This window comes from Rattus norvegicus, chromosome 11 (genome assembly GCF_021556685.1).
Source record: "Rattus norvegicus strain SHRSP/BbbUtx chromosome 11, alternate assembly SHRSP_T2T, whole genome shotgun sequence".
NCBI lineage: Eukaryota > Metazoa > Chordata > Mammalia > Rodentia > Muridae > Rattus > Rattus norvegicus.
This window is the reverse complement of record NC_141544.1, coordinates 47,732,229-47,755,168: the sequence shown is the minus strand read 5'-3', so window position 1 is coordinate 47,755,168 and position 22,940 is coordinate 47,732,229. Positions and strand designations below refer to the sequence as shown.

At 46.9% G+C, this 22,940-nt stretch overlaps 1 protein-coding gene across 2 annotated transcripts in view; it reads left to right on the top strand.

Annotated features, from left to right (window-relative positions):
* The window catches only part of Kcnj6 (potassium inwardly-rectifying channel, subfamily J, member 6), a 247,939-nt gene that overhangs the window by 158,971 nt on the left and 66,028 nt on the right, over nt 1-22,940 (top strand). For both annotated transcript variants that reach the window (NM_001393803.2, NM_013192.4), the window contains 1 exon segment: nt 1,187-2,107. In NM_001393803.2, the coding sequence (NP_001380732.1) occupies nt 1,187-2,107 (921 nt within the window).

Below are 22,940 nucleotides of genomic sequence, written 5' to 3'. Positions count from 1 at the left end.
CAGCTCAGAGTTTTAAGGCCTGGCAGCCAGAGTGTGAGGCGGTCCGCAACATTGTATCCCACTCATGTAACATTGTATCCCGCTCAGCAGAGGGAGATGAATGTCCACACTTGCTGCAGTAACCTTTCCAACCCCAATATAATGGTGCAAAGAAAACAGGACTCGATTAGTATGAGTACAAGCTCACGCCTAGACTGGGCAGATCTACCACTACATATCCTATCCCCAGCTGTGAAATCCCTCATAACTTGCGGTTTCTCCATGCCATGTGCCTCAGCTTCAGCTTCCTCCTTCTCTTCCGACCCCCTCTCTCTCCTCCTCTTCCTCCAACTTCCCTTTCCCTACGCAATCACAGGCTCTCACCTTTATTTTGCAAATTAAATGGGGAGAAGGTTCTGATGAAGTCACCTGAGTCCTGACTAGGCAGCCATCCTTGGGGCAGCGGAATTAGCATCAAAATACAGATAACTCCAGGGCAAACCACAACAGACACTTGACTTGCTTTCTCCCTCCTTCCATTTATTCAGTATGGGTCCCAGAACAGGGAAAATGGTGCCCACATTCACAGCAGACCTCTGCTCCTCAGTTGAATCTTTCTGGAAACATCCTTATAGATATACCCAGAGATGTGTTTCTATGGCAATTCTAAATCTAAGCAAGTTGACAAGATAAACTACCAAAAGGTTCCGTCCCTAGAGAATTCACACTGGATGTTCAGGCTTCTCTTGTATGTTTGGGGACATCACTGTTCAGTTCGTAACCGGTGGACATGCACAGAGTAACTCAGCCAGGACTGTTTGAGTCCCAAGGCTCCTCTGGAAGGAGCCTGAAGCCTCTCCCATGCTTCAGCCCCTCAGATACAGTGAGAAAACGGAGGTGTTCCTCCATGAGAGCAGGCACAGTGAGGCAAGAGGCCAATGCTACAGATCTGAGCTTCAACCTGGTGGGCTGGGTGGCAAAGGACTTGTACATGCTGGATCTCAGCACCTAGAAGTCAACTAAGACCTGTCCAGATGGTACTGAGTGAGATTGGTTCTGTTAACCTAGTTCATCAGTGCAAAAGTGGGTTTCCTGCCACAGACTAAGTATGTGATTCTATTACCCGAGACAAAAAACAAAACACAAAACAAAACAAGCAAACAAAGCATCTCATTTGGACTCTCTCTTTTTCCCTTCAAACTGACAGCTAATGTCCTGGAGGGGGATTCCATGGACCAAGACGTGGAAAGCCCAGTGGCCATTCACCAGCCAAAGTTGCCTAAGCAGGCCAGGGATGACCTGCCAAGACACATCAGCCGAGACAGGACCAAAAGGAAAATCCAGAGGTACGTGAGGAAGGATGGGAAGTGTAACGTCCACCACGGCAACGTGCGGGAGACGTACCGATACCTGACGGACATCTTCACCACCCTGGTGGACCTAAAGTGGAGATTCAACCTATTGATCTTTGTCATGGTCTACACAGTGACGTGGCTTTTCTTTGGGATGATCTGGTGGCTAATTGCATACATCCGGGGAGATATGGACCACATAGAGGACCCCTCGTGGACTCCCTGTGTTACCAACCTCAACGGGTTTGTCTCCGCTTTTTTATTCTCAATAGAGACAGAAACCACCATTGGTTATGGCTACAGGGTCATCACGGACAAGTGCCCAGAAGGAATTATTCTCCTCTTAATCCAGTCCGTGTTGGGGTCCATTGTCAACGCCTTCATGGTAGGATGTATGTTTGTGAAAATATCCCAACCCAAGAAGAGGGCAGAGACCCTGGTCTTTTCCACCCATGCGGTAATCTCCATGCGGGATGGGAAACTATGCCTGATGTTCCGGGTAGGGGACTTGAGGAATTCCCACATTGTGGAGGCCTCCATCAGAGCCAAGTTGATCAAGTCCAAACAGACTTCAGAGGGGGAGTTCATTCCCCTCAACCAGACGGATATCAACGTAGGGTACTACACCGGGGATGACCGACTCTTTCTCGTGTCACCGCTGATTATTAGCCATGAAATTAACCAACAGAGTCCCTTCTGGGAGATCTCCAAAGCCCAGCTGCCTAAAGAGGAACTGGAGATTGTGGTCATCCTGGAGGGAATGGTGGAAGCCACAGGTAGGATGGGTTTTACCCCGGGTTATCTGTGAGAAATGCAGTCAAGACTCTCTGGTGTGAAATACTGTGCCTGCATGTCCTCTGACCTTAAATACATGTTCTGGGATGTCTAGCCATTTTGCTTTTCAATTTTCCTAAATTTAAGATTTGGTTGGTGATGTGGTTGTTGTTGCTTTTATATATATAAGAGTTTCTCCTGCATGTATATAGTATGTATGTATGTATGTATGTATGTATGTATGTATGTATGTATGTATGGCATGTTCATGCCTGGTGCCCATGGAGGCCAAAAGAGGTCAAATTCCCTGGAACTGGAGTAACGAAACAGTTGAGGCTCCGTGTAGGTGCTGGAAACTGAACCAGGGTCCTCTGTGTGAACTAAACTGCTGGGCCACCTCTCCAGCTCCCCATTTACCTTCCTTAAAGTTATTTAGAAAGCAAATTAATGATGAATTTTAATGTATCTTAAACTTCTGAATACTTAATGAAATTAGATTTTGATCTGTGTCTGAGACTTATTTTGAATGATTTTAGAGCATTTCTTATTTAAATATTTGTAGCTATTTGTTATCAAGCCAAAAGGGAAAGAGTTAAACCTTTGAAAAATGAGGGGGGAAAAAGCCTTAATTAAACTGCTATTTATTCCCTTTCTTTGGCTATCTTTCATAAGATCCATAGAATTGCTGGTTTGTCCTGTGTTAAGTGTCTCTCTACACTTGACCCTCCCAACCCTTAGCAGATATTTCCTTTCCAGGAGAAAGGGAAAAGAACTAAAGGTTCCTCAGAATCCCATGGACCTTTCTGGAGGCAGCACTAGTCATGGGCATGTCGTTAGAGATGTAACATAACACGTTATCAGGATTTTGGAAATGGCTCTTTGCTTGTCTTTGCCCACATGTAAATTTCAACGTGTGCTCCGCATTCTGAGAACAAAGCTCGTCCTGCCCACATTTATTTATTTATTTATTTATTTATTTATTTATTTATTTATTTATTTATTTATTTATTGGTAGTATACTTCAAAATAGTCAGAAGCCTTGAACGGAGCCACAGACCTTCGAAAGTTTGAATCCAACCCCTGATTCACCAGTTCTGAGTCAGAAGCCTTCGGTGTAAAGCTCTAGGGTGGTCTGTGTCCTGGGAAAATGTATTCTCTGTGGGTTGGTCCAATTCTCCATTAACCTGGTATCCTTTCCGAAGGGGAGTCCCTGGTCCTGCGCTTCTGTCTCCCTATCTCCTGTACCAACAGGAGGCAGAGTCACAACTCCGACCAAGTAGTTCTTATGGGGAAGAAACAACTTTTCCAATAAATTTTTAAAGTTCAAACTGAAAATGTGAGTCTCAGTGGTCCTGGACTTCCCTTTCCACAGAACAAATAGAATTCTAAAGAAAAGCAATATACACTTGGCCATCTACATCTAAAGAATCCATATTCGTGGATTCTACCAACCATGGATTCAGCACGTTTTTTTAAATGTGGTACTGATGCCAGGCAGTAATGGCTCACACTCACACTCAGGGAGCAGAGGCAGGCCGGTCGCTGTGAGTTCAAAGCCAGCCCAGTCTACAGAGTAAGTTCCAGGACAACCAGGGCTACACAGAGAAAATCCTGTCTCAAAAAATAAGACAAGAAGCATCTGGTATCAGACACTTTCCTGTTTACTGATGTCATTTCCTAAATAATGCAGTATAAATACTTATGTAGCTTTGTATTATAAGTAATCTAAAGAAGACCTAAAGTGTGTGGATGAGTGTGGTGTCTATGCGAACACAACTGTTTTATAAGAGGGACTTTTGGATATGAGGATCTGGGTATCTTTGGGGGGCCCTGGCCTCTGGATATGAGAAGCAGCTGCATGTTTATCTCACTCCTTTTCGGAGCCAGGCACAGGCTGAAGTGGGAGTGAGAAAGGAACTCTCTCTGGGGGAGCTACTTCAGTCAGCCCTGGGGAAGGAAAGACTGTTGCTTACTTCTGAGTCACAAGCTCTGGGTTCCTCTGGCTTCAGTCTGGATTTTGCATAGGAACATTGACTTGAATTTTTCATGTTCTCCTAAGGTAATAATTGACTAAAGCAGAAGGAAAGGAGGGAGAAGAAAGGCGGAGGAGAGAGAGAAAAGATGGAAAGAAAAATGAAGAGAAAAGGGAGGGAAGAAGGAAGGGAAAGGGGAGGGGAAGGGGGAAGGAATAAATGAGAGAGGATGGGGGAGAAGGAGAGACGGAGAGAGGGAGGGGAGGGGGAGGGAAAGGAAAGGAACAGATGAGAGAGGAGGGGGGAGGAGAAGAGGAGGGAGGGAGAGGAAGAAGGAGGGGGAGAGGGAAGGGACAGATGAGAAAGGAAGGGGAGGAGGAGAGAGAGGGGGAGAACAGATAAGAGAGGAGAGGGAGGAGGAGGGGGAAGAGGAGGAGAGGGGGATGGAGGGGGGAAGAGGAGCAGATGAGAGAGGAGAGGAGGAAGATAATGAAGTAGGAGAGGAAGAGTGAGGAAAGGGACAGTTGGGGAAGGCGCCCCCTTGAGAAAGTGAGCCGTCACTGTCCAGCAGACCAGCAGCCTGGTCTGCACCCTGGGGGAACACAGGGACTTGGAATCCGCCCGCCTAGTGGTGTCTGCAGAGTTACAGCCTTCCATAGAACGTGCTGGCCCTCACCGTGTTCCCTTCCCACTGGACAGGACTTGAGGATGGTCAGTAGGTAAATCTCACCCGTTTCTGACCTGTGTGTACAGGAGGGGAATCCATGCCTCTGGCTCCCAGTGCTAACCCCATCTCCAATCAGCAGCAGCCAAGCTATGCCCTCCCTCCAAATATAAATGAATCTGAGCAGGGAAGTCATGTTTGCACTGTCCCTAGGGTAGGCCTTGTCTTTCTGATGACAGCTTGTACAGAACAAGACTATCCGCAGCGAGAAACATTCTCTTTATGATAATTAACAGTGAGACTTGCCTAGGAGCATGCTTGCCTTTCTGAGGGTTCTTGCCCATACCTGGGAAGTTGCCAGCAAAGAAAATCAGATCTACTGCTCATGAGAGAAGACAACCAGTATTGATTTTTTAATATGCATTTTTAATATATTTTAAATATATATACATACATATTTATATATGTGTGAATAGTATATATGCATATATATAGTTTCCTAATATGGTTAGTAGAGGAAATGGTGTTCTAGAATGTTCTAGGGACATTTGGGAGCCGGACATGTCTTGGACCTTTCCACAGGGGCTTCATACAGTTCAGTCCTCCCCACCCCCCCAAACACATAACTTCTGCAGGGCACGTTCTTTAAAAATGAAAACCACAATTGGGATTTACGAGCAATACAAGGGAGGAAAAAATTCTAAGGAGGAAAAAAAATACTTCAGTGTCTAAAAGCAACAGGAAAAAAAAAACTGTGTGAACCTTGGGAAAAGGAATTAAGAGGGTTCAGATTATTCACTGGAGTGCAGGGTTGGAAGTCAGGAGCCAGGGTGTACTGGCCCGGAACAGCTTCAAGACAAGAGCTCAAGACTTCTCTCGACACTGTCCCCACTGGCCCAGAGAGATGGCTCAGTGGTTAAGAGAACTGGATGCTCTTCCAGAAGTCCCAAGTCCAGTTCTCAGCACCCACTGAGATAGTGGATCATAACCGCCTGTAATTCTGGTTGCTGGGGATCCAGCGCCCTCTTCAGGCCTCCAACTATACTGCATGCATGTAGTCTATAGACCTATGCACTTAAGATAAAATAATAATTCTGGAAAAAGTTATAAAAAGCCTGTTTCCACTGGCCGTGAACAACTGTGTCCAGGGTCTATATTAATGAGTCTGTACAAGCAGAATCACACTCCATCAGTAATCAACATAACCATTCTCTTTCTTATTTTTCCCTTGGAATTCCACATGTGTATATTTCGATCACAGCCAATGCCCACTCTCCCTCACTCCGACTCCAGACCAACCTCCTCCTAACGTTTTCTCCAGTTTGACTCTTTCAGTGACCTACTTGAGTCTAAATAGAGCTATCATTGCTGAAGCTTGAGAGTCCTCAGCCCTGAAAAGAACTGGTCTTCTCTTCCCAGCCACCGTCAACTACCAAAAACTCCTTAACTGGAGAAGGGACTTGTGAGCCCTGCCCCCTCTGCGCTGGACTGTTGACTGGCTAGATCCTGTGCAGGTTTTGTGTCACAGCCTCTGTGAGTGCTGTCACGTCCAGGAGACATTGTTTCATGGCTCTCCTCCCTGACCACTGCCTCCCACAATCTTTCCACTCCCTCTTCCAGAATGTTCTGAACCTTGCTGGGGCATCATAGGGCAGTGGGGGGTGTCCTGTTTGTGGCAGAGCACCTCATTCATTCATTCTCTGAGCTTGGACATCAACATGCCCTTTCTATAATGCACACCCTGGGAAACCTTGACAATAGCATATTCTAGAGACCCGCGTTGTCTTGACGTGATCTGAAGCGCCGAGGCCTGGAGTCTGCTGGGAGCTCTGCTAGTGGGACAGGCAGCAATTGCTTAGTGGGAACCTTATGTTCCAATACCAGTTGCACTACAGACAACAATTCCATTGTAGAAAATTAAAACCAAGGGGCCTGGGGGGTGTGGCCTACTTGCCTATCACACTGGAGACTCTGGATTGGATCCCCAGCACCACATAAAATTGGGTATGGTGACATATGCCTGTGATCCTAACACCCCTACAGCAGAAGCAGAAGGATCAGAAGTTCAAGGTCATCCAAAGCTAGATAGACAGACAGACAGACCCTTGGAGGCAGGAAGCAACCCTTGTCTGTCCTTAATGCTTGAAGGGATCCCATCAAAATCCAACTGACACTCATAAAGGACAGGCACACATTCTCCAAAGACTGTTTTATCCTGGTCCTGCCTGCCGTCCGGGAGGGGCGGGGTTAGAGGCAACCTCCCAAGAACCTTCTAGTCATGTGAGTCTATTTTTGAACATAAATCAAACCCTGGAAAATTCTGGCATCAGCCACCCAGACACCCCAGAGCTGGCTGTGTGTCATCTGCAAATATATTTTTGAAGGGCCCTTTATGTCCCCGACGCATGGGCAATTTTGAGGTAGTGATGTTTACAGAAGGTTTCTTAGCTACGTAAACAGACACGCTCAGCAGCTGTGGTAAATGTGCGTTAAAATAGTGGGGCATTCATACAGACTGTTATTTATAGAGGGCAAATGGGCCTCACAGCTAGATGACAGCCACGCAGCGCTGGGCTCAGAGCCAGCCAATGCCTCTCTGTAGCCTTTCTGATTGAACTTCCATATTTACCCCCAGCCATTATGCAGCTATGCCAGGCAGCCTGGCCCAGCACCCTGAGTGAGTGCCTCGGCTGCACAATCCTGCACTATTCTGCACAATCCTGCACGGAGTCTTGTTGGGTTTGGGCTTTACACTTTTTTTTTAATTTTGAAAACTGTACAAGTGACAGAAAAAAAATGAGTCAAACACTATCATAAATCCATGGGTACCTGCCATCGCTTTCAGGGCCAAACACGTTATATCCTAATATTCTCCAGCACCACAGATTGTCACTATAAATGTCTTAGTCCTTTTCTACAGGAGATAAGGAAAAAACAAATGTAGTATGTTTTGCTTGGTTGATGGTTGATTGATGGTTAATCGATTAGTTGGTTGATTAGTTAAGAGGGGCAGTGTACACACCATAGCATAGGTGTGGAGATCAAAGGATGCTCACGGGAGACTCAGAGGATAGAACTCAGGTCCTCAAGCTTAGTAGCAGACACCTTTCCTACCAAGTGATCTCACTGGTACAGGTCTCTTTAAATAGAACCATGAGCACTGGGGGCATGGCTCAGGGAGGTGGCTTCACATGTCGAGCTGAGCTCAGGTCTTCAGAACACACATAAAGCTGAGTGTAATAGTATTACATCATTAATCCCAGGACTCCTAAAGCCACCTGGGAGAGGAGAGGAGAACCCCACTGACCTCAGGGACTAGCCTAATGTATATGCAGAGGAACAACAGAGACAACCTGACTCAAACAGGATAGGAGATGGGGACAAGCCCAGTGCCGTGAATCCATATGCAACACTTGTGCATGTGCACACTCTCGCACACTTGTGCACACATACACACACACACAAACAGATATACACACATGCACACTCTCACACTCGTGCACACATACACAGACAGGCATACATATACATATTCATGCACACACATGCATGTGCACACACAGACATATACATATGCACACACATGCACGCACACATACACACACACATGCACACACACAAGGTTTATTCAGTACAGTTAAGGAAGCTCTTTTTACAGCCCTTCAGTCTTTTACCTCATTTTCCATCTGTGATTTTTGTTTCTTCCCTAGAAGTTTTTCCCAGTGAAGAGAACTCACAAAATGTTCAAACAGTGCATAGAAAACTGAATAGAAAAACCAGAGAAAATAGAGCCCAGGAAGGGGATAACTATATACTACCCCATGTCAGTCCTTCCACGTCTGCAGATCCTGCATTTAAAGAGCCAATACATGGTGACTAAAAATATTTAAGAAAAAAATACATCTGTTCTAAACAGGCAGAGACGACTTCTTGTCGTCATTATGCACTATACAGTATAGATGCTATTTCTGTGCCATTGACATTACGGGAGGTATTATAAGCAGTCTAGAGGATATTTAACATACGGGAAGATATGTATAGATTCTATGCAAATTCTATATCAAAATATGTTTCTATGTTAATGTATTTATGAGGACTTGAGCACCTGTGGATACGGGCAGCTCCAAGGTCCCCAGAAGCAATTCCTCATGGGTACCAAGGGGCAGTGTGCAGATAGGGCATCAGAAATCACTGTTCATGTTACTAAGGAGGCCAGGAAGCTCTGGAAATGGGGGAAGACAAGCTGTTCCACCCCCTCATGACGCACTCATGTAGAAAGACTGCAGACAAATCATACCACAGAGCATGGGGCTTCTGAGACAAAGTACTTACCAGCCCTTGACTTAAGGATGAGGAAAGGGGGGGCTCCAAGTGCAAGACTATGATGTGGCTGAGGTGAGGCAGCCACTTGAAAGGCAGATTTCTGGGGGCCCAGGGGCTGATGTTGGTGGCAAGCCCTCTGAGTTCATTTCTGGGTATGGGCAGTGCTGTGGCTCTCGGGAATTCTGTAGAGAAACGGGCCCAGAAGAGTGAGAAGAGTGAGCTAGCATTTAATTGTGGGTACTTCAGGCATCTCCGATCGATACACTTGTATCCTTTCTCGGTTTCTCTTTAAGTTTCCTTTGTTGGTTTCCCAACTTAATCAATTCTCTTTAAAATCCCTGATGAGATTTGTAACAACCATATATTAAAACAAGATGTGTTGTTGCACGGCAGTTCTGAAATGGAAATCAAGGAATGTCTAGAACAGCACCCCGGGAGACCCCCATGCTGCTGGGTCTTGGTTCCAAGAACTGTTTTTACTTGCTGTAATCGAAACGCCAGTCTGCTCCGAGAGGAGAGGAAATGAGACTCAGAGTCGTAAGACCAGCAGGGCTGATTTTATACACTCTTCCCAGGGTCCATCACCCCAGCCCCACAATGCCCAGCTCTTAGTCCCCACCCCGCCTTTTTTTTTGTTGTTGTTGTTGTTGTTGTTAACTATCTATAATTACTCCAACCTGGGCAAGCCAGTATACCCAGACTCACCATTTGGTCTTGTTTCTTTTAGAGCTGTAAGCCCAGTGACCTCATCTTGGAGGAAAGTTAAGCAATAAAATCTGAAACGCTAAACACTGGGGTGGAAACCTCTGCAGAGAAAGCACGGCCGGGAAGTCCCTACAGAGAGAGAGTAGGGAAATCACAAAGGTCAGAGTCTTACTTCCGAACCTGGAAAAATCTGTCTGTCTATCTGTGTGAGGTTCAACTCCTCTGCCAAGGACTTCTTTCCAAGATGCTGGTATTGACTATCCCAGGAGTGACTCTGGCGGGATATAAACCAATGGTGCTGCCCCAGAATAGGGCAAAGTCTTTGGTCTTCAACATCTGGGGAGCCTGTGACCTCGCTCCCTGTGCAAAGTGAGGCTATGGAGACTTAGGCTTGCTCACTTCCTGTCCTAAAAGCAAAGCATTTTAAAAAACCTAACATGTTCACTGCCATTTCTCAGGCTGGGGAGAAGGCTTGGTCCATTAAAGAAAGCTTAACCTGAACCCCTAGAGTCCATGTAAAAGGGCAGGTCTGGTCATCCACAACAGTCATCCCAGAGCTTGGAAGTGAGACAGGCATGTTCCCAGGGCTCACTGGTGGTCCTGATGAGAGGCCCTGTCTACAAAAGATCGGTAGGTGACTCCTAAAATGACACCCAAGTTCGACCTCTGCCCCCGTCCCCTGTACACACCTGCACACACGCAGACATCAGAACTGTACACACTTGCAATTACAAGCAAGACAAATTCTCACACTTCAGAAGAAGGCACTGAAAGAATTCCATAGTTCAAAGAGTTTGGAGCCAAGATTAGCCATTGATGATTTGGGTTGAAAAGACTAAAACACTGGATGAAATATTTCATTAGTAAGATACCTTACCTGAAAATTATGACTCTTCTTTCTGCAAACGGACCCTGCAGAGATCTACAAAGAGATGCCCAGAGACCATTAGTGATGGTTACATGATACACAGGATGTGGACTCTAACCCAAGGCCTCCGGTGTGCTTATCTTACAAAGAAAGATCTGCACCCCTCCCCTCAGAGGCGGGTGTCAAACACCACAGTGGCTCTAATTACCATGTCTTTAAGTCAGGGGAGTTTTATTATTTCCAGTGAGCGCTGAGTGCTGACAGTGGATTACCAGTGAAGCAATTCAACCTGATAATTTCTAACCACTCAGAAGAGGATCACTGGGGGGAAACGGCATGAATTATTTATGTGTAAACATGCGCATACATTCCGGCCAAACAGCCAGGAGTGGCCGTTAGCCCTGCCCTGGCATCCATTTACAACCCTGTCTGTTATATTAATTACGCAGCTAGCTTCTTTCTCAAAAATAATATCCCTGAGCCATGGAACTACTCATCTGTGTCCTCCTAATCCCATCCCACAATTGCATCATTCACTGGGCTTGCCTCAGTTTCCTCAACTCTATTTTTTTTGTCTTTTTTTTTTTTTTTTTTCCGGAGCTGGGGACCGAACCCAGGGCCTTGTGCTTGCTAGGCAAGCGCTCTACCACTGAGCTAAATCCCCAACGTTTCCTCAACTTTAAAATGGGAATTGGTGATGCTGCTTCCCACCAGGTATGGACTCCCACCAGGGCGGACTACACGGTGAAGCACAATAAGGAACAAAGTTTTGTAGGGAGGCAAAGGGGAAGGCCCAGTCCTCACAAGCACCTCCATTGTTTCCGGGGACTTTGAGGCTTGGGCAGAATGTCAGATGATACCCTGTGAAGGTGCTCTGAAGAGTCAATGTGAAAAGTATTGACTGATGTGTGCCCGTCCACAAGCCAAGGTGGCCTCTGCCCTGGTCACCTACCGTGAGTTATAAACTGGTGATATTTGAAGTAAGAAGGAACACTGGAGCCGGCCAGAAAGGACTCTGCAGTCCCATAAATAGCAACATTCATCACTACAATGCCTGCCAAAGGTGGCCGTGAGTGTAGATCACCCTCAGATCTTCTGAGGACAGCAGGGACAGGACAAACTACCTCAGAGTAGAGTCTCCAGCTCTCCGTTCCGCTTCTAAGTTTTGTGAGATTTTTGAGGCCATCTCCCATGACCCCTGTTTGTGCTGTTAACTCAACCAAATCATTTTGAATTCCATGAACCTCCGAAGTGTGCACTTAATTCTACAATGTCGACGGCATATTTGCCTATGGAAGAGTGATATCGACACCGTGTCAGTCCACTTTGGCCACGTTGTGCTGCGGTAACAAATAGACCCAGGGGCTTTAAACAGTAAAGGTTTGTTTCATTCACAAGACATGTTCTTTGCAACTCTGTCTACACCCTTGGTCACTGCAAGATGCAGGCTGAAGAAGGAGTCCCCACATAGGACAGGCCATTCTCCCATGAAGGGAAGATGGAGGAACGGGGAACACCTCACCTTGATTTGTTAGTCAGAGAAAGTGCTGTGGCAGGGCCTGGTGTACACAGAATGGCACAAAAGAACTCTCTCGTGGGGATTTAGAAAAAAAAGAAGTAACTGAGACCATTGTTTTAATCTACCACAAATCCCCTTGGAGTTTTGAAAAATGGTCTCTGGAGTTGAAAACTTTTTGTGAAAACAGTGGTCCTTAGTTCATCCCTCAGATGGACGTGGATCCCAGACCAGAAGATCTAGGATTGTGCTTTCCCCATTCCCATTGAACCGAGGCCAGAGGGCTCAGCAGCCCCACCAACAGAAGCAGAAGTGGTGCGCTGGGTTCTTGACAAACCTACAAGCCACTGTGTGACAGACCTGCCCACTTTGGGTTCTCATGGCACCATGAGCCCTCTGCCAGTCTGAATCCTTGACTGGCTCTGTGTAGCGGACTCCTTGCCAAGTCACCGAGGACATGAAGCAGAGCTAAGCGATAACGTTCCGGGGAGCAGAGCAACTGAGATTCCGGTTGTTTGTTACCATGGCAAATGCAGCCTGCCTTGCCTGAGACAAAATGTCATGATGACACTTTGACAGTGGGCTGTGGCGTACGCCAAGCACACCAGACTCGCCAGGAAGGGAGTTTGCAGCTAGCATCCTTGCAGAACGTCTTCTTCCTGCTGTGAATTCGTTCTTCCCCTGGGAAGACTTTAACACCAAACAAGCTGATCTTAATCTCTCCCCACTCTTGCACATTGCTGTCTGGGCACATCACACGCCTTAGCTTTATCATAGCTTTTCCCCCCATAGGTTCACACTTGCAAGCCTTTGTGATGGGACCTGGTACACACTCACCGTGTGGTTCCACATAATCTCCGATCTTCGCTGCTGTCAAGCACTTGGCAACGGCTGGCTGCCATTTTTTACATCTACTTGAGGATATGTGTGTGCCTACATGGTGGCTCATGTGTGGAAGTCAAAGGAGAGCTGGTCCGTTCTCTCGATCCTGAGAGTCAAACTCAGGTCACCAGGCTTGGCGGCACATGCTCTACCTGCTGAGTCAATGCACAGCCCCTGGGTTGTTTCAGTAGATGTCTCCTGTGGTTCCTTTTCAGACCTTAAAACACTCTGAAAGCCTAAGACCATTCCCACTTGACAAATGGCGAAGGTTGCCTCTTGGATGAGGAGGTGAGGTCGAACCGACCACTGAGGTAGTAAATCAAGGGCAGACCTCAGGGCGTCCCCCTCCCACCCATCTGCAATTTATTACTGAGCCAGCAACCACGCCTGATGCTGGGTTTTCTCTTAGCTGGTAACTTTCCTGCCCTAAGCTCACAGGCCTGACCAAGGGAAGCCGCCAGGATGACCCAGGGCTGGGAAGACTGCACAGAGGGTGAAGTGTTTGCCTTAGAAGCATGAGGACCTGGGATTGCTCTCCCAGAAACCTTGTTTTTAAAAGCATGGTGGTGTGTGTGTGTGTGTGTGTGTGTGTGTGTGTGTGTGTGTGTGTGTAAAACCCCAGTGCTGGCAAATGGAGCAAGGTGGCTCCCTGGGCTGAGTGGCCAGAGTGGCAGTTACAGACCTTGCTGCAAAGATGTGGGTGACAGGTTCCTCAGGAACATCTAAGGTTGTTTTCTAAACTCCACACTCACACACTCACACACTCATGCACTTACACACACACACTCAAACTCACATGCAAACACTCACACACACATACACACACAGTCATATACTCACATACATTCTCACATACTCATACACGTACTCACACACACTCATTCACACACTCACACTCACGCACACATGCATGCATATTCACACTCACATATTCATGCTCACACACACTCATACATACATACATAAACTCATACACCCATACACATACTCACACACTCACACTCATACATACTCATTCATGCACTCACACACACACACACACTCACATGCACACACACACATACACATGCAGTCATATACCCTCATACTCACTCAAACATATAATTATTTATGCACTCATACACACACATGCTCATACACTCATATATACACTCATGCATTCATATACACACTCACACACATGTACACACACTCTCACACATAGTAATGTGCAGGCACACACACATAGGCATACAGAAAATAAAAGAATAAACTTATAAATGTAAGACAAAGGCAGTCCACTGGCCTTTTCTTCCAGGTCTAACCAGGCAGGTCTATGTTATTGCCTTGTGATTATACCAGCAGAAGCTCTGGCCAGTCTGAACCAGTGTGGCTTCTGTAATGCCACATATGATCCAAGAAGCCAGCTGACAAATCACAGGGAAGGAAAAGTGAAAACCCAATGCTAAAAAAAAGAACAATCAATTGTAGGAAGAATCAATTTTAAATCTGGATTCCTTGCCAGAAAGCAAAATAGTAATGACATCAATTTAGGCCAGGCTAGCTCAGCTTGCCTGAGGTTTCCACTTCACTGTGGAACACTAGTCAGAGCCCTCTGTGGGAGGAGGAGGATGGTAGTGATAGTGAGGGTGGTGATGATGATGATGGTGAAGGTGGTGATGGTGGTGGTGATGGTTGTGGTTGTGATAGTGATGTTGATGGTGATGGTGGTGGTGGTGATGATGATGATGGTGGTGATGGTGGTGGTGGTGGCAGTGATGGTGATGGTGATGGTGATTGTGATAATGGTTGTGATGGTGGTGGTATTGATGATTCCCCAGTTGCAATGTCATCCTTAGACGATTTCAATTACATACCTGTTAATCAAATACATCTCCTTTTACAATTTCTCAAGTATTTTTTTTCTTTTCTTTTTTTTTTTCGGAGCTGGGGGCCAAACCCAGGGCCTTGTGCTTGCTAGGCAAGCGCTCTACCACTGAGCTAAATCCCCAACCCCAAGTATTTTTATGTAACATTTATAACAGGAGGTTTGTGGACAATGACAGATAGAATAACACAGAAAACACTGAGGAGAGTGAATCACAAAAAAGATTCCAAAATAGTCCAGTGTTATGTTGACCAAATTTAAGTGGGTTTCTACGACTCAGAAAGCTAACTTGATGGTGAACACTGTATTTGCTTATGATACTCAACTCTTAGGCCAGGAAGAGCAGGAGGCCACACTCACTGACCCACTACAGATATGGCAGGATCATATGTGAGGCCACCAGGTCCAGCACAAGCACGGTGGAGCACAGTAAGTCCCAGCAGCATGAGTCCGGCACAGACACACTCCAGCTTGTGGTTGATAAGTTGCCAAAAACTCCACCTTGGCTGGGCACATCCATCCCTGGTGTGGAAGAGCCTCACTGCGGATACTCTATGTCCCCGTTTGTCAAAGCAAAGCATCTGTTGCTGTCACAGAAGCAGATAGAATGAATGCAAACGTTAGACCAGGTTAGACCAACATTAGACCAGGTTAGACCAGGCTCAATGGGACATCTCACAGACAGTGGCTACCCAGGACGAGGGGACAGGAAGGGTAACAGAGTTTCTTGTCACGTTTCATCGTAGGGTCTCTTCCTAGGAAGAAATGAATCCACAGATGGATCTGCGTTCGCTTTAAATGTCTCACCTGCTCATCTTCCCACCCACCAAACTCAAGACAGTCACTCTTTTTCCCATTATCCTCCAGCACCATCTCCCTTAGATGACAGCCTGGTCCTATGCTTAGTTGGGAAGAAGTCAGACTGGGTAGAACACATCTTCATAGAGTTTTACAGTCCTCCCCTGTTGAGTCTCAGCCATTTTCTGGTCTCATCTCCAACGTCAAGAGCTAGTGCTGATGCCTACTCTGATAGTCCTTTACCCACCTCTGCTTTTTCTCTATTGCTATCCCCTCCTCACCAGTATTTGTTAACATTAAACATCCGTAATGTCTACCATGCTAAGATTATACATGCTTAGAATGCTGTACATGACCGTGATGCTGGCGTTTGGGAGGCACGGACAGGAAGCTTATCTCGAGTTCAAGGCCAGCCTGGCCTACACAGCAAGTTACACATCTGTATAGAGCAACGTGAGGGACCCCACTCCCACTTTCAAAACTAGCCTATGCTTCTCGTGGTTCCATGTCCAGCTCCCCTCTAGTTCTCAGCTCTCCTCCCACACAATCTGAGTGAGAAAACCTTCCTGTTGCTCCCAGTACCCAACAGCTTCTTCTCTAACACTCTTCCCTAACATTCATGGCTCCCCGACACCTGCTTACTTCCACCTGCAAGCCATGTCTCCTCTTCCTGGTGCTCTCGGAGCCTGATCCATCCAGAGGTCTGTGTTTCCTCTCCTGGTACCTCCAGGCAGCTCCTGGGATTTCATTGTTAACTTCTACATGTGAAATTAGGTTTCTTCCTTGCACCTTAGCATCTCTCCCAACGTCTCTGATCAGAGATCCAACTGCACACTTGGCCCCTGGCTCAGGTGTCCAACAAGCTCACACAACCTGTGCACCCAGTGCAAGAGGTGGGCTTGCTCAGCTCAGCCTTCTACTCCTCTCTCCATCCTCCCCAGGGACATCAGTGACATCATCAACATGGTGACATAGGCCAAAAAGGCAGCAGCCTCCTGCTCGTGCCTCTCCCTACATAGGGAACACATCCACTTTCACCTCCATAGCCGAATCAAGTTGTCAGGGTGAGGGGCCACAGCATTCACCTGGTTCCTCTGTGAGTGACCACTTACAGAAGCCAGCGCCCTCCTAACAGAATACTAATAGGAGAAAATCACTTCCCCTACTTAAAAGTCACCTGGGTGTAGAGCAGGCTGGGTGTGGAGGCACACACCTTCAGTTCCAGCACTCCAGAAGGCAGGCCAGTGGACCTCTACGAGTCTGAGGTCAGCCTGAAATACATAGCAAGCTTCATACCAGCCAGGGCTGCACTGTGAGACATTGTCTCAAAAGTAAATAAGTCAGGGCTAGAGAAATGACTCAGCAGTTAAGAGCACTGACTGCTCTTCCAGAGGTCCTGCACTCAATAGCCAGCAACCACATGCTGGCTCACAACCATCCGTAATGGGATTTGGTGCCCTCTTCTGGTGTGTCTGAAGACAGCAGCGGTGTACTCATATATAAAATAAATAAATAAATCTTTAAAAAAAAAAAGTCATTACAATTTTTAAGAACTTCCAGAGAGTCCCACTGCCTCAGGAAAATCTAGATACCTCATGAATTCCCCAGAGTCCTTGCAGCCAGCCCCTGCCTGCACCCCATGTGCCTTGCCCCTGTCTCTAGCCGCTAAGCCATGAGTTTTCAATTCGTTCTCAGGGAAGCCTTCTCAGAAATCACTGAGCACGGACAGGCTGTGTGCCCATCCCTGCTGGCAAACTCGTTCATCGGACTAGCAAATGGGCTGCAAACTCTGCAAGAACAGTACCTTGCCTCACTCAGTGCTGTGCTCCCAGAGCCCAGGACCAAGGAAATTATGAACAGATCAAATATTCTGTATGATCACAAACCAGTTTGGCTCCTTAAGCACACAGAAGAAAAAGAAAAAGTTTAGAGTCTTTTAAAGTTACCAAGCCAATGAGGACAGCAGTCATGGTCAGCCTGAAGCTCCTGTCTTCGGAGACTAAGTCCAGGGAACCAGAGGGGCCAAATGGACTAGACACCCATTCTCTCTCTCTCACTAGCCCCAGTCCTAAATTCCCACCCACTCCTTGGATATTCTACACCTCAGTGAAGGAGACTCTGGTTCTGGTCTCTCGGATTCTTGGCCCACAAATCTGGCTGCTCTCTCTCTCTCTCTCCCTCCCTCCCTCCCTCCCTCCCTCCCTCCCTCCCTCCCTCCCTCCCTCCCTCCCTCCCTCCCTCTCTCTCTCTCTCTCTCTCTCTCTCTCTCTCTCTCTCTCTCTCTCTCTCTCTCTCTTTCTTCTTCCCTTGCTTAATTCTTTTCGGACCAAAAATTCCTCAACCCCTGGGCTGCAGCCCCTTCATGGGGCTTCTCCATGCAAAGAAGGCTTCCTCTGGACTCTCCACTGCCATCTGCTGGAAAGTTCATGACATAAATACACAAATCTACCTCTCAGATAACGGGCGTCCAATAAACACCCGCCCAGCCGGATGTGGTGGCCCAGGTTGAGCTTGTCCGTGCGATCCCATTCTTCTCTCTCATACCCAGCCATCCTCGCCTCTCCAGTATTTAGGGTTCACACCTTCCGAGATAGTCTCATGGATGGTAGTCCCTTATTTGGGATGGCCCCCCTCCACACCATGCAAAACAAACTTTGAAACAAATCCTCTTCTTCATCCTCTAACCCAACATCCGTGGTCACTTCGGTGGAGCTGAAAGGATAAAACAATCACTTTTGCATGTCATAGTGTGTGACCTGTCCTTGTCCTCCACGCTGCTCCACACAAGCCATGAGCCCTGAGCTCATAGTAACCCGGTTCACATCCACCCTCATACCTGCTATGGCACTAGATGTGCCCGAGATGTCCTTCTGTGCCTTTATGACAACTGCAAGCCCCCAGGGGAGCCCTTTGGAGGGCTTGGCAGACTCAGAAGTTCTCCCTATACCTCTGATGCTTTTCCACAGAGGTGACAGACCACATGGGAGGCACCATCTGACTGCCAAGATAAAAGCCATCTTTTGTTTTCTATTTTCAGCAAGGACTACAATCTGGCCTATGATCAGTGCTCAATAAAAGAGATAGAATCAGTAATTTCTTATAAACGAGGTCCGACCTCTCTGAGTGTATCTCAGACCTGTGATATTTCCTCTTCCCTGCTGTATGCACCAGGAGCCAGGCAGCACCTAGCTTTCCTCTAGAGCTCCTATGGCACTCACATGTGTTGTTCTTGTGGTTTAAATATGGCCCCCATAGGCTCAGGGGTTGAATACTTGGTGTCTATCAGCTTGTGGTTTAAATATGGCCCCCATAGGCTCAGGGGTTGAATACTTGGTGTCTATCAGCTTGTGGTTTAAATATGGCCCCCATAGGCTCAGGGGTTGAATACTTGGTGTTTATAACTTGTGGTTCAAATATAGCCCCAATAGGTTCATGGATGAATACTTTGTGTCTATAGCTTGTAATAATACTGTTTGGGAAGTCTGTGGAACTTTGAGGTGGTGGGACTTAGCCAAAAAATAAAAGAAAAAAAAATGAGTCACTAGGATGGACAGACCTTGAGAGTCTCAGTCTGGCCCTGTTTCTACTCAAAGCTCTTTGCTTCCCTGATCTGCCCGGATGGGAGCTGTCTCAGCCACATGATTCTGCTGCCACAAACTTAGCCACGCTTTCCTGTCCAAGGTGCATTGCACCTGCTCTAACCATGATCCAGAGTAAAGCCTCCCTCTCCTCAGTTGTTGCTGTCAGGAATTCCTGCAGCCACGACAAAGGCCTGAAAAGTCTTGCTGCTCGTAATTCTGCAGAGTCCTTTCCCTACGCAGGAATCACGATGCGTTCCCCAGCTCATCTGACATGAACACTGTCTGAAGCAGAAATCCAAAAGGTGAACGTGTCCCTAGCATTCAGTCTCAGAACTCCACACAAGGTCTTGCAGAACAGAAACGTGTTTCTGCTTGAAAATGACCTCAATGTCCACTGAAGGTTGGTGGTGAGGCCAGGAGGCTGGGCTGTGGGAGCAGTGGTCCCGAGAGCTCCATTCCACCTACTCCCATGTACTAATAGGCCCTTAGTGTCATCTAGATTCACCACCAAGTCCCAACAAGTGAGCCTCTCTGGAGACAAGGTGTGGGCAGGAGGTCTATACGGAAGTTTCTACCCTAAGGTCAAAGGTCGTCTTCCACTCAACCCTCCCACCACAGCAATGACAAACAGGAAGATAAGAACACACAGCCATGGCTCCATCGCCTTCTACGAATTTTACTTTTACCTAACACAGGAAAAGTTGTATTTATTATGTGTAACATGATATTTTTAAACATACACACATAATATGCTAGCATAACAAATCTTTATTTTGACTTCTGATTCTCTTCTTACATTTGCTTTGTGCTTTTATTTCTGGGTTTTATACATACACATGAGGAATTTTAGCTATTTTTACCCCATTACACTCCTGGCTCCCTGTTTCTCCCCCATCAAAACTCTTCTTTCCCACCCTCTCCTACTTTCTGTGTCTTGTTTCATGTGTGTCCCACTGAGTTTAATTGGGGCATCTTCATGGGTGTGGAGGGGAGTAGTCACAAAAGCACACAACTTGTCAACCGCAGTACCACTGAAGAAAGTGACATGGCTGTGAATTCGTGGTCTTCTTACTGAGAATACAGGGCATGGACTGCCAAGGACCAGCCTTGGCTTGGAGAGAGGCTCCTGAGAGAAGGGGAGTTTGAAAGCAAGGGAGGGGTGAATGACTCAAAGTCAAATCATGGGGTACAAGGGGACAGCCTGTGTTCTGCTCAAGACATAAGCTTTCTGCTGGAGACAGCTCTCTCTTGCTCAAAACAATTCTAAAATCTCTCTGGATAGCTCATCTCTTGTAGATCAAAAGCCCAGTCCTGTATTTACATCAATTCAATCATTTTCCCAGGTCCCCCTTTGACTATTCCACAAATCATCATCCCATGACCCCAGCCCCCTGATTCTTAGAAAAAGACAGCAAGTGCATTTTTAACATTGCCAGTGAATTCAGAGATCGACCTGCCTTTGTAAGCACAAACAATAAACTTAGCTGGGTGGGATCCCATCCTGAGACGACCATTCCAACCACGCTTGAACCTGGATTCATTCTGTCCCAGGCTGACCTTGAACCCATTAATATGCCTGCCTTTGTATCTTTCTGACAAACTGGCTCACAGTGCAGCTGCCTCTGTTCACTTAGGTCCATGAAGCCCTTCACATAATTCGTATTACATCCTTAATATTTTGCTTGGTTGAGAAGTTAGATATTTTTGAACTCATGTTTTCATAGTTCTTTACCACAGCCTTAAAGGCTGTCCTGAAGGCTACATCATTCTATCATTTTGCTAAGACATTACACACATCTTCACTTTCTGGATTTGGACTGTCTCAGATTATCATGGAGTCATTAATATGACACTGGACATTCCCCAATAACTTTGACAGGCAGAATATTTTCTGAAGGAGGAACATAAAGTTATGTGTGTGTGTGTGTGTGTGTGTGTGTGTGTGTGTGTGCGTGCCTCACACCTAGTAACCCTCAGCACTTGTGGAGGCCCACACCCTGAGGGCTCTGTTCCAGGGCAGGAAACCATGTCACCCCGCCCCTTCTACATGGCCATGCAAGATTCAGCAGAGGCCCGTCATACCCACTTCATAGAAACTTGGGGATTGAAGCCAGGGCTTCAAGCATCCTGGGCAGGCAATCTACAAACTAAGCTACAACCCCCAACCCCCTAACAAGACCATCTGAAGAGAAAAGAAAAAAAAACGGCTCAGCTGTGCTTGGTCCTCAGCGAGATCTCCATACCCGGTCCATCTCTGAGGGGCTGGCAGTTCAGAGTTGGGGGGCTTTGGCAAAGTCTTCTCTCTAATGAGCCAGAGGGTAAACGTTTACTGGGGACAGCCTTTAACTAATGTTACCATGGCAGTAAGGAGGAAAAAAATGAACAGGGTTGTATCCTGATGCAATTTTATTTATTATCATTTTCATGTCACAAAGTATTATTCTTCTTGAGATTTTGTCTCAACCCTTTAAAGAATGTCAAAACCCTCACTTCCTGGATTTATCTTTCCCCTATTCTGTAAAAACAGAGGATGATACACGCAAAGTGGTATCCCACAGACAGAGGTGCATGGAAAGAACCGGAGCTTCCCTCCCTCGACCAGCACAACCCACTGATCAGGGCTGGGACCCTACAGGCAGTGGAGCTGGGGGAAGAGGTCCGCCTGAGCCTGAAGAGCCCAGACCATTTAGGTTTGCACTGCCCCTGTGAGTGGAAACCTAACAGGAAGCAGAGGCTCCTGACATTTGCAGAGCTTGGATTGAACTTGCATGCAGAAGCAGGGCCCCATCAGTAAACAGTCCTCTCATTAACATTGCATTTCCAAAGAGACTAAGGAATAGGAACACTTGGTTTCAATGGGTTTTTGCACTGGCTCCTTCCCTTTCTGACTTGCTTTTGTCTCTTTGGACAGAAATTGCTCCACCAACTCCAAGTTCCCTGGCTCTTCTCCAAGCAGCATTTATTCTCGGCCCTTGTTCCTTTTGGAATCTCAGAGTCTCAACTTCATCCCACCCCAAGAGAGCCGTTCTTTGTCCAAACCCTCTCTGCCAGCACCCCAGTTTCTGTAGGAGGCTGAGGAGCCTCCAGCCACTTGTTAGTCCTTAGTGACAGCATGCTACCTTTGCCATAAATCGTGTGTCTGTGGCCTGGGGAGGTGGAGCAGCAGTTAAGAGGGCTTGTTACTCTCGCAGAGGACCCAGGTTCACAACCATCCATAGCTCAAGTTCCAGGGGATCCAATGTTCCCTTCTGCCCTCCGAGGGCACCAGGCACACATGTAGTATACATACATCCAGGCAGAAACTCCCACACATAAAACGAATAAATGCAAACCACAAAAATGAAATAATGAATTCCATGTCCACTGCCAGCTTTGGTCCCTACGTGCCAGCATGGGAGCTACCTGTGCAGAAAGCCATCCTCTAAGAACACATTAGCAATAGCTCTCCTCATTTGAAACGGCTACTGCCAACACAGCATCCAAATGACGTTATTCAAACGTTCCAGTCACTAATGGTGCTGGCTGGTCCCATGCCAACTTGACACAAGTTAGAGTCATTTTGGAATCAGGAACTCAACTGAGAAGATGCTCCCACCACAGTGACCTTTGAGCAAGCCAGTAAGCAGCACCCCTCCACGGTCTCTGCTTCAGTTCCTGC